The sequence below is a fragment of the Caretta caretta genome, chromosome 16, assembly GCF_965140235.1.
Source record: "Caretta caretta isolate rCarCar2 chromosome 16, rCarCar1.hap1, whole genome shotgun sequence".
Lineage (NCBI taxonomy): Eukaryota > Metazoa > Chordata > Testudines > Cheloniidae > Caretta > Caretta caretta.
Window position 1 is genome coordinate 1,167,486 of NC_134221.1, and position 12,350 is coordinate 1,179,835.

A 12,350-nucleotide genomic window follows, 5' to 3' on the forward strand; every position below is an offset into this window, starting at 1 on the left:
GTGCTCAACAGTAGTGTTACTTGTGGCATGTCTAGCTTCCTCCATCTAGCCTCTGGCCCTGTAGCTGGCCAAGGTAGCTCAGCCTTTACTCACCATAAGCACGGATGGTCTGTGCTTCCCGAGCTCCAGGCCGTTCCAGCTCCCCAGCTCTGCCTCTTCTGGCTCAGTGCTGTTGCCCTGCCTCCAGCCCAGCTCTGGTTCCAGCCCCATCTGCCTTCTGGGCTGCTTCTCCGGCCCCTCTGATGCTGGCTGCTGCTGCTCTGCCTCCAACTCAGCTCAGTCTGCTGCTCTCCCCTTAGCTCTGCCCTATCCTGGCTCAGGCAGCTCCACCTAACACAGGGGATGTGCCTCAGGCTCCTGACTCTCTCATTGGTTTGTCCACCCTATCAATCAGGGTGGCTGCTCCCCATTGGCCTTGGGGACTGTCAACTCAAGATCCTCATTTCTCTTTATCTCTTCTCCTTTCTTTTGGTACTGGGAGAGGGCCAACCAAAAAAACCAACCCACTAAGTTTCAATAAGGGCCAACATAAGCATTATAAACCCAGGAAATATAGAACTAAGGGTGAATTTAAAAGAAATCTAAACATGCCTATGGTCTGGCAATGCACCAAAGGCACCCAAACAACCTTAACTGTCCCCTGTAATAAGAAAAGGAGTACTTGTGGCACCTTAGAGACTAACCAATTTATTTGAGCATGAGCTTTTGTGAGCTACAGCTCACTTCATCGGATGCATACCGTGGATACCAGCAGGATAGTGAGTTTGTGTGTGTGGTTTTTGGGAGGGGGGTGAGGGGGTGAGAGAACCTGGATTTGTGCAGGAAATGGCCCAACTTGATTATCATGCACATTGTGTAAAGAGTTGTCACTTTGGATGGGCTATCACCAGCAGGAGAGTGAATTTGTGGGGGGGGGGGTGGAGGGTGAGAAAACCTGGATTTGTGTTGGAAATGGCCCAACCTGATGATCACTTTAGATAAGCTATTACCAGCAGGACAGTGGGGTGGGAGGAGGTATTGTTTCATATTCTCTGTGTGTATATAAAGTCTGCTGCAGTTTCCACGGTATGCATCCGATGAAGTGAGCTGTAGCTCACGAAAGCTCATGCTCAAATAAATTGGTTAGTCGCTAAGGTGCCACAAGTACTCCTTTTCTTTTTGCGAATACAGACTAACACGGCTGTTCCTCTGAAACCTGTCCCCTGTAATGAAACTTTCAATTTTTATAGTTCCAGAGGAACTTAAACTGATCTTTAAAAATATTATCTCTCCCCCCCACCCCCCATGCCACTACAATATTGTTAAGGTTTTGGATGCTCTAACCATGCATTTTCAGACCTTGAACTATTTGGATTTCTTTGAAGTTCAGTCTTATTTCCTGGGTTTAAAGTGGTTGGGTTTGGAATAATTACAATGTCCATGCAATGTAATTTACTCTAAAATATTGACACGTATGCTCCACCTTTAATCAATTTTAATATAGATTTCCCCTGGGAATTTCTTTGCTTGTTGGGTTTTTTCAAATTATTAAAGTATTATACATGAACATTAAACAAGAACCTGAAGAGAATATAAATATGTAATATTAACTTTGAACCATTTTTTAAAATTTTAGCTTATACAGTTAAATTCACCCAGACACTCTGGTTGCCAGTGTCCTGGCCAGTTAAGATGAGTTTATGGCAGTTTTGCATCTCCAGAGAAAAACAAAGTAGCTGGTGTGTGCGCTTCAGTGGTGCCCCTGTCTCCTGACTTCCCTGTTACCCTGCATGCAGTTTTCTCTCACTTCTGCACCCCATACATTCCCCTGCTCACAAACCCTAGTTTTCCTCTGCTCATTGAGTGGATCTGGTGCAGTAGGTAGTTTTTGAAAAACCTGTTTTAGAATTAATGATCATGTTTGTTTGTTTTTAAAAATGCAAATATATCCCTCAGCAGAGGGTGAACAATAAAATCATCTCTCTGATGAACTCATGAAGAATTGCCATCTTTCGGAATGGCTGCCATATCCTGTCAATTGAGAATGAGGCCACAGGCTATACACAGTTAAGATGTCCTCTTTACAAACACACACTGCCTTGGGAGTGAAGCCAAGCTACTTTTAGGGATGATATTGGCCTTCTTTATTTTTGAAAAGTAGAGAAAGGAGCACTAGGGAGGAGCAGGTAAAGGCAGGCGATGAGCCATCTTTGCTAAGGGCAGCCTGTACCTTCAGCCCCACGAAGAGCAATAGGACGTCAGCTATTTTGGAAGAGGACAGTTCAGCTAAGGAGAAACTTTCAGTTATAAAGAATAAGAATATGTTGTTTTGAAGTAGAATTAATTACCATTCATTCTAAAATATTTCTTCCACGGTACCTTACGTACAAGGTTTCAGCGAGTATTTACTCTATGGGGAGTCTGCATTGTTAAGACCAGTAGGGACAAAAACAGGTATGACACTGGGCACTAAATTTCTTGAAGGTTCTAGTTAACAATTTAATTATATCTCATAAACTAATGGATTTTCTGGTATATTCCCAAAAATAATTTTATACTTTTTTTTTTTTAAAAAGTACTTTAATTTTGGATGGATTCACTGTATTTGTCACATATAACAGGTTGAATCCCTCCTTGAAGTGTAAAACTTACCGCACTATTAACTCTGGAGCCATGACCAGCATGTTCATTATTAGGTTTGGCAGACTTTCTCCACCCTCTCAAAGTTGATTCTATTATTTGCAGTGTTGGGCCCAGGATATTAGAGAGACAAGATGGGTGAGGTAATATATTAAAAGGGGGAAGGATAGCTCAGTGGTTTGTGAATTGGCCTGCTAAACCCAGGGTCATGAGTTCAATCCTTGAGGGGGCCATCTAGGGCAGAAACTGGGGATTGGTCCCCCTTTGAGCAGGGGGTTGGACTAGATGACCTTCTGAGGTCCCTTCCAACCCTGATATTCTATGATTCTATGATTCTAAAGCCTTAAGTGTGCAAAGGTGTGAAGCTGACAGTTCTGTTATCTTCTGCTAAGGCATTTCATCTGTTTTAGGGGTTCCCTATTCAGCTGCTTTTAGTTGACTTGTTTTTATAGAACTTTGTTTTAACAGGTTTCAGACTAGCAGCCGTGTTAGTCTGTATTCGCAAAAAGAAAAGGAGTACTTGTGGCACCTTAGAGACTACCCAATTTATTTGAGCATAAGCTTTCGTGAGCTACAGCTCACTTCATCGTGTAGCTCACGAAAGCTTATGCTCAAATAAATTTGTTCGTCTCTCTAAGGTGCCACAAGTCCTCCTTTTCTTTTTGTTTTAACAGTCACACTGTCTCGGAGCAGGTAGAGTATCGATAGAGGAGAATGGAAATCATGATGTGGGCTAGTTCTGCATTTTCTTAAACCCTTGCTAAAGTGAAGAGGCAACTAGATGTTGATTACAAATCATTTAATGGACTGCAGCCATAGAGGCCTTGTTGGTGCATTAATCCGCCCCAGTTCCTGCATGCCTAAGCCCCATTCATTAAGTCGTGGAAAAGATGTGGAAAGGAAAAAAGATTTTTGACTAATAAAATGCTATTTAATTGAGAAAAAGAATAGTGAATTATTCTCTTGATGTGGTATTTAAAATTGACACAGTAAGTGGGAATATATCATTTGCATATTTAGATGTCTTGCATTGAATTTTAATTTAATTTGGTATAATATACTCAGACATTAAGCTTCTGTAGTCCAGTATTTCACTCAAGCCCAGATAATGTAGCTATGCTAATGGATTGGAGGCTTCCTGATTTTCAAATGAAATTAATAAACTAGTAAATTGAATAAAAGAAACATTGTTTAGCACAAAGATTTAGCAAATCTGAAATTAAAAGAAATTCCATGAAAGCTTAATTCTTGTTTGGGCCTGTTACACTGAAGATATTTGAGAGTGTCTGCCTGCCTGCCTGTCTAATCTAAACTCATTTATTTAGCTACACTAGATGAACCTGTGTTACGTTTTTTCTGGAGGGCCCATCATCATCGTAGCTCAGTGCTGGTTTTTAAGAAAAAAGATAAAGAATGTGCTAATTGATTTAGGGATAAAAATTATTTACACTTCTATAGAGAGGCTCTGGAAGCTCTAAAAGATGAATTAATTCGGCATGACATCACCCTTGCACGTCGAATTATATGGATTGAAGAAGTGTTACACCGAGGCACAAAGAGATTATAGATGTGCCCAAAAATGGCCTAATGAGCAAGTGGCAGAGCCAAGAATAGAGCCAGAAATCCTCACACCCAGCCCCCTGTTCTAGCCCTGTATACCATATCCCTGTGCATCCCAGTCAGGATAATCTAGCTTTATAGTGTCATTTCTATGTAGCAATGGGACAGATCATATACAGTATAGTAAAACTTACTCATTTTAGCGTCAACAAAGAAGATGGGAAGTGCTGAGGTCCTCTAATCGTTCCATACTCCACAGTCTCCAGAAATAGATTGGGTGGGAAATGTCCACCTAATGGCAGTGCCCATGTTTTTCTGCTGTAGAGAGTTTGCTACTTTAGTGTGGACTTTTACATAAACTAACTAATGCAGATGCATATTTTTCTGTATCCTTAATAGAAGCTAAATACAGAGTTTGAAGTTATTTTAATCTATGACACTCAACAAAGCAGATATTGTTTGTGACCCTTGCTGTTATGTTTTTGGTTCTTTTGATGATTGTGTTCACCAGAGTAGCTCGCTCATCTTTGCTTTTAAAGTTGGAACAGAACCTCACTCCAAATGCAGATGAGTAGGATTTCAGTGGGTTTCCACCATATAGCTCACCTTTGAAATATTTTCTTCCTACTTTTAGGAAATGAATTCAGTGTTTAAGACTGTGCTAGACTTGACATATCCAATAACCTCCATGTTCTCTGGAGCTTCATTTAACAATGGCATCAGCAACATCTTCAAAGACAAACAGATTGAGGTAACTTGCTTGTTTGCTTTAATGTGTAACAAATGTTCTCCTCCTGTTGGACTGCAATAGAAAGGTCTGGTTTTTTTATGCTCATAATAGTTTAGGTATTCTGGCCTGATGTACAGCATGCTGTAACGATTAACTTAACATTGCACCAGCCTGGGAGGGAGGATTTACCTTTAATGCCATTTTAATGGAATTTGGACCTACCATGTGGTAGGTAAAATATCTGTTTAATCACTTCTGTTTGGATTGCCAATTAAACCCGCCTGGCTCAGAGCCTGAGTCAGGGCCATGTGACCTTGTCACTCACTGCTGCGTTGTGCCTTCTTTTGGTGTTCTGGGGATTAGCTCTGCCCAGTTTAGCGCCCCCTTCTGTCTCCTCCACCGTCTGCACCTCTCCTCCCGTTCACAGATTCGCAGCACAGCTGCTTTGTGACTTAGCCTTCCAGCCAGGTCACACTGTAATTCCCCTCCCACTGTGGAGTCCTTCAGAGTCTTTCTGCTCAAGTGCGTCAGGCAGTCCTCCTCATGCCCAGGCCTTGACCCTGTCACGCAAGCAGTCTTCTAGTTCGCTGCCCCGAGCAGTAGTACTCTGCAGTGGTTGGTAGGGGACCTTAGGCCTGCCCTCTACTTTGGGTTCCAGTCCAGGGCCTTGTAACAAGTGGTTGAGGTCTGCAGGGCACCCACCTTACTGCTCTAGCCCCTGAACTACTTCCTACTGTGTTTCTCCCGGTCTCCAAGTCAGATCTCTCTAAGGCCTAGTAGGTCTCGGCGGTTCCTTCCCCGCTTCCTTCTACCTTACTCCAGGGAGAGAGGCTACAGACTTCCTCCCTGCTGCCCCCTTACACCTTTGCCAGCCTCCTGGCCTTATGGAAGCCCCTGGCTGATCCCTCCCAGGTGTCCTTTCTAATCAAGGCTTTCCAGCCTAATTCGCCCTCATTTGCTGCTTAATTGGCTGATTGGGCCTACCTGGCCTAATTCAGCTCTCTCAGCGTTGGTGTGGGGAGTACACCTGACCACAAACCTAAATGGTTTTTCATTATTATCTCGCTAGTTCAGTAGGTAATTCTTTTAAACTAGTCACTCTTTTGAAAGAAGAGTTTGTGTAACCCTTTGGGGTGCATTCCACAGAAAGGGCTTAAAAAAGTGCAGTGAACTTTTAAAATGTGCATTGACTTTTTAAGAATGAACATACTGAATATTTAACCGTTTCTGCTCTCTGTATTGTAGGTCAGGACCTTTTTGGTCATTTTTAGGCACTGTGTAAGATGCCTGTGAAACGACTAACATGTGAAATGTCACCTCATCCTCCACTGTCACTGTCATAAAGCACATGATTAAAAAATCTTCTCCCAGCAATCCCAATCAGGGGAGCATTTCTCTAGCTCAGGGGTCGTATCCCATTTTGCACAACTGTAATCCATATGCCTGCGTGTTTGTCAGAGACGCTCCCAGTGCAACACCTTGGCCGCAGGGCTAATGCAATCCCTAGCTGTATACATGGGAATCTCGAATAGGAGTAGGGACGTCACATAACCTCTGTTTTTTGGCACTGGTGCAGCCACTAATAGAGTATAGTGTCCACTTCTGGTGTTCACGATTCAAGAAGGATGTTGATATATTGGAGAGGGTTCAGAGGAGAGCCACAAGAATGATTAGAGGAAAGGAAAACCTGCCTTATAATGATAGATTCAAGGAGCTCAATCTGTTTAGCTTAACGAACAGGTTACGGGTGACTTGATCATATGTACCTACCTGGGAAACAAAAATTTGATAACAGGCTCTTAGATCTAGGAAAGAAAGGCACAACACAGTCCAATGGCTGGAAGTTGAAGCTGGACAAGTTCAGACTAGAAATAAGACATATGTTTTTAAAATGAGGTTAATTAACCATTAGAACAACTTAGCAAGGGTCGTGGTGGATTCTCCATCAGTGGCGATTTGTAAATCAAGACCGGATGATTTTCTAAAAAATCTGCTCTAGTTCAAACAGGGATTAATTCAGGGAAGTCCTATGACCTGTGTTATACAAGAGGCCAGACTTGATGTTCTCGATGGTCCCTTCTGGCTTTGGAATCTGTGACTCTCTTTGGAATCCTCTTGGTATCAGACTATGTTTAATAAACAGCTTTTTTAAAAACGTACTGCATCAAGAAGGCTAACGGCATTTTGGGCTGTATAAGTAGGAGCATTGCCAGCAGATCGAGGGACATGATCATTTCCCTCCATTCGGCATTGGTGAGGCCTCATATGGAGTACTATGTCCAGTTTTGGGCCCCACACTACAAGAAGGATGTGGAAAAATTGGAAAGAGTCCAGCAGAGGGCAACAAAAATGATTAGGGGGCTGGAGCACATGACTTATGAGGAGAGGCTGAGGGAACTGGGATTATTTAGTCTGCAGAAGAGAAGAATGAGGGGGGATTTGATAGCTGCTTTCAACTACCTGAAAGGGGGTTCCAAATAGGATGGATCTAGACTGTTCTCAGTGGTAGCAGATGACAGAACGAGGAGTAATGGTCTCAAGTTGCAGTGGGGGAGGTTTAGGTTGGATATTAGGAAAAACTTTTTCACTAGGAGGGTGGTGAAGCACTGGAATGCGTTCCCTAGGGAGGTGGTGGAATCTCCTTCCTTAGAGGTTTTTAAGGTCAGGCTTGACAAAGCCCTGGGTGGGATGATTTAGTTGGGGATTGGTCCTGCTAAGAGGCCTTGCCAATGCTGAATAGAGGACAATGATCACGTCCCTCGATCTGCTGGCAATGCCCCTACTTATACAGCCGAAAATGCTCCTTCTTGGCAGCAAGGGCACACTGTTGACTCATATCCAGCTTCTCGTCCACTGTAACCCGTAGGTCCTTTTCTGCAGAACTGCTGCCGAGCCATTCGGTCCCTAGTCTGTAGCGGTGCATGGGATTCTTCCGTCCTAAGTGCAGGACTCTGCACTTGTCCTTCTTGAACCTCATCAGATTTCCTTTGGCCCAATCCTCTAATTTATCTAGGTCCCTCTGTGTCCTATCCCTAACCTCCAGCATATCTACCACTCCTCCCAGTTTAGTGTCATCTGCAAACTTGCTGAGGGTGCAATCCACGCCATCCTCCAGATCATTAATGAAGATATTGAACAAAACCGGCCCCAGGACCGACCCTTGGGGCACTCCACTTGATACCGGCTGCCAACTAGACATGGAGCCATTGATCACTACCCGTTGAGCCTGACGATCTAGCCAGCTTTCTGTCCACCTTATAGTCCATTCATCCAGCTCATACTTCTTTAACTTGCTGGCAAGAATACTGTGGGAGACCATGTCAAAAGCTTTGCTAAAGTCAAGGAATAACATGTCCACTGCTTTCCCCTCATCCACAGAGCCAGTTATCTTGTCATAGAAGGCAATTAGGTTAGTCAGGCATGACTTGCCCTTGGTGAATCCATGCTGACTGTTCCTGATCACTTTCCTCTGCTTCAGAATTGATTCACTGAGGACTTGTTCCATGATTTTTCCAGGAACTGAGGTGAGGCTGACTGGCCTGTATTTCTCCAGATCCTTCTCCTTCCCTTTTTTAAAGATGGGCACTACATTAGCCTTTTTCCAGTCATCTGGGACCTCCCCCGATTGCCATGAGTTTTCAAAGATAATGGCCAATGGCTCTGCAGTGACATCTGCCAACTCCTTTAGCACCCTCAGATGCAGCACATCAGGCCCCATGAACTTGTGCTCGTCCAGCTTTTCTAAATAGTCCTGAACCACTTCTTTCTCCACAGAGGGCTGGTCACCTCCTCCCCATACTGTGCTGCCCAGTGCAGTAGTCTCGGAGCTGACCTTGTCTGTGAAGAACATCAGCTGTCACCCACCTCAGAAATAGACACTGATGCGAAATGGACAGTTATAGAACCCAGCTACCCCATTATCACTGTTATACCTGCCCTACAGAGAGAGAGAACTTAACTTTGCTAGCACTTGTTCACTACTCATGCCAGTAAAGATATTGAGACTGAAAAATGAGTATGTGTATACACAAGAATGTCTCCTAAAAGTAACAGTGAGACTTGCACTAAGGAGGACTCCCACTGAGCAAACCCTTGTCTTAAAGGATTATTTCAAAGCGTCCCCAAAGTTTCCAATACAATTTTGTTTGCCCTTTAAGAACTCACTTCTTCTGGGCATCCACATTTTCTCATCTGTAATTGTGTAAGACGGGTTTTGCTGTAAAGAGTGCTAATGCTGTAGGTTAACATAACTCCAAAAGGAGTAAATATAGACTTTTACAAACATGGGTTATGGATCTGCTATACCCTGTATTGTATATTGAGAATCTCAAAAACCTTCTTATTTTCCTGGAAATATTATTTCATTTGTGTTAGGAAAAGAGAACATGGCTTTTCATCCCAGTTGGTTATACATAAAGTGTTTGCTCTAGAGCCAGATTTTTAGCCACCCACGCAGGGCTCACATTTTCATCTCTGTGTGCAGGCATTTATGCGTATATGTCCCTGTATTAGAATTGCTTGTCAGCTTATGCCCAGGGTTACTGATGACTATAAAACTGACACTTCCTGTATTGCAGGATCTGTGGATTCCTTACTTCACTATCACGACTGATATTACTGCGTCAGCCATGAGAGTCCACACAGATGGTAAGTGTGTCCAGATAGTCTTCTGCGGGGTGGGGAGTGTCTCTGAGCTTGCAGTGATGTTTGAATGCCAGCCTTTCTGTATAGTTTCATTCCTTTCCATCCCTTTACTTTTCCTTCGTCCTTCTCAGTGCTACCTGCTGAACACCAGATCCATGGCTGCACACAGATTACAAGGAGCTATAGCACCTGAGGAATTGAAATAGGCAAGATGATTCACTGCGTGGAGTGTAAATTAGTTCATGGACATCAATGTGTTCATAAAAACATGCATGGAATACAAAAACTCCCCCTTAAATCAGAATTAATTGTAAAAATCATGCATTTAAATAAAAGCCCTCATGAATCTAGCTGTTCTCCCCAGGAAGAGACATGGGGTCAGATGCTTATTTACAATAAGGCCCCTTTGTTGCTCTGGCACTATATAGGGATCTTTATAACTTTAAGGCTGTCTTAGTGTAAATGAGAAACCAGGCCCATTGGTTTGTTGACTATTTTTGGTTATGCAATATAGTCACCTCTATATGCATCCGATGAAGTGAGCTGTAGCTCACGAAAGCTCATGCTCAAATAAATTGGTTAGTCTCTAAGGTGCCACAAGTACTCCTTTTCTTTTTATAGTCACCTCTGTTTGGCTCCCGATTATTGTCCTTTTCTGTGGTTTTTCACAAAACCATTTAAAAATATGGCTGAGTTCTCCCTGCTTCTTTTAAACTGGGCTGTTGGAGAACTTGCCTCTTAGTAGCGAAGTGACAAACTTGCAAGTATGCTACACCAAGCTGGAGTGTTCCAAGACAATACATTAGAATTTAGCTGCTACTCACAACACAGTGTTCATTTTCAATACTGGGCAGGTGATTTTCTCTTTGAAAGAAAATAGTGACAAGTTTTGCGCTCTACCAGCCATTACGCCGTGTGGCTTTGATCACTTCTGTTTTTCTCTCAGTAAAACATACCCATCTGATTCCCATGTCTTCCTTCTAAACACTTGCAATAGCAAAGGGATAAGAGGAAGCCAGGAGCTTTCCCTTTTAGTTCTCTCATTCATCATTCCCTTGCAGTCTCCTCTTCTAGGGGATCATAAATGGGCTCTTCAAGTGCCAAAAATCTCTCATAGGAATTGCTTCCTATTCATTAAGATGTAATGAGTTACCATTTGACATTAATGGAAATTGATCTTATGGTCAAATTTTGTTCAGCACCAGCAGCCTTATCTTGGTGGAGTGGTTTGTGGAGAGGCCTTTAATACTATAGAGCAGCCTATCTCTGAAATACCAGTTATGAAGACACATTGTAAAATCAATAGGCAGCCACTTATCAGTGCTGGCTCCTGCTGGCACATCTTTCTGCTTTCCTCCTCCCCCACCAGTGTGTCTGTTTTGTTAATCCAGCTACATCCTGCTTGGCATTTGAGTACACAGATTCCTTTTTCCAGGAATAAGTTTTAAAATAATAACAGAATATTAAAGCATAGGGGAAACCCTGAGAACTGCTCAGACCAGTCTCTGGAATTCAGTGCATGCATCAAAAAACTGGAGGGAAAACCCCCCAAACACATCCACCTCAAGCATTATTCAGTCTTCAGTATTCTATTGACGAGATACCAAAAGCCAAGCTTTTCCCCATCTAGAGATCCCCAGTAAACCTATAACCAAAAGTAGTGAAGAGCAAACGTCCTACCAGCATTGACCTCTGATAGACAAAAGAAACACTGTTACAAATCCATACCCACCTCAGAAGAACCAGTAATGAAAGATTCTAGATGCAAAATTCTCTACACCCAGTTTGACCAGCAAGATTTGAAGTCTGATGTGCTAAGGGCTAACTATTGAGAGCTGAGCTTGTGGAGGGAACATTGCAACTCCAATTTAATATTAATATAATTAAACTTACCCCTTGGTGTGAGAGTGACGATATGGCCAGTGCCTTCTGTTCTGTTGTGGCCTGCTGCACTCTGCACAACATCTGTGAGGATAAAAGTGCGTGTTTTCACATGGAGTGATTCGCAGGCCAGGCGTAGGCAACCAGAAAGTAGACCTGGCATCACTGGAAAGGCAGGAAAAGGAAGTAAGGGTTGCCTAGTTTTCCCACATCCTTGGAAAGGAGGGGGATGTGGATGAAGAGATGTGATGCTGTGATGGGGACCTGTAATTTGTAAACAATTTTTATTGTTGTACTCTTATCACTAGGGAGCCTAGAAATCCGTTTGACACAGGAAACCATGGAATGTACGTTTTTTACAGAGAATCTTTAGTTTTTACATTTTGTGAAAAAATAAAAACATATATTAGCTATTAACTACATTTTACTAAAAGTACCAATGTCGCTTATTCAATGTGCGCAACCTTCCCCTCTTGTGGTTGATTTTTGAATGCGCTTTAAATTTACATAGCCTCCAATAAACTGCCTCCAGCGTATAGAGGTTACCCAACGGTGTATAGGTGTTCATGTTTTAGTGCATCTCAGATTTCACTTCAGCCTCCCGAACTAACTCAGACAGTGAATAATGTTAATATAAAAGCAATTTTCGATTTTTTGTGCATTTAAAAAAACAGTTTTCTGAAAATACAGAATACAGACATAGAAGTATTTGGTATATGTAAGAAATACAAATTGCAATTCTACTAATTTATTTTATTATAATAATTGAAGGCCCTGGTAGTCTTTGAACTTGCTTCAAAATTGTAAATATTGTGTTCAACTGATACCTATATATATTGTGGCCAAGGAGACTAAAGTTCAGCATTTCATTTTAATCGTGGAAAAACGCAAATTTTTATGTTTTTTTTTTTATAGG

The 12,350-nt window shown here is 42.4% G+C and overlaps 1 protein-coding gene across 5 annotated transcripts in view; it reads left to right on the top strand.

The window, feature by feature from the left end:
- PNPLA7 (patatin like domain 7, lysophospholipase) overlaps positions 1–12,350 on the top strand; it is a 437,365-nt gene that overhangs the window by 365,941 nt on the left and 59,074 nt on the right. For all 5 annotated transcript variants that reach the window (XR_012665266.1, XM_048823395.2, XM_048823397.2 and 2 more), the window contains 2 exons: positions 4,814–4,930; positions 9,487–9,556. Coding sequence is in view for 4 of the 5 variants with exons in the window: in XM_048823395.2 (XP_048679352.2) it covers positions 4,814–4,930; positions 9,487–9,556 (187 nt within the window). In the remaining variant the exon portion in view is untranslated. The remainder of the gene's footprint in view (positions 1–4,813; positions 4,931–9,486; positions 9,557–12,350) is intronic.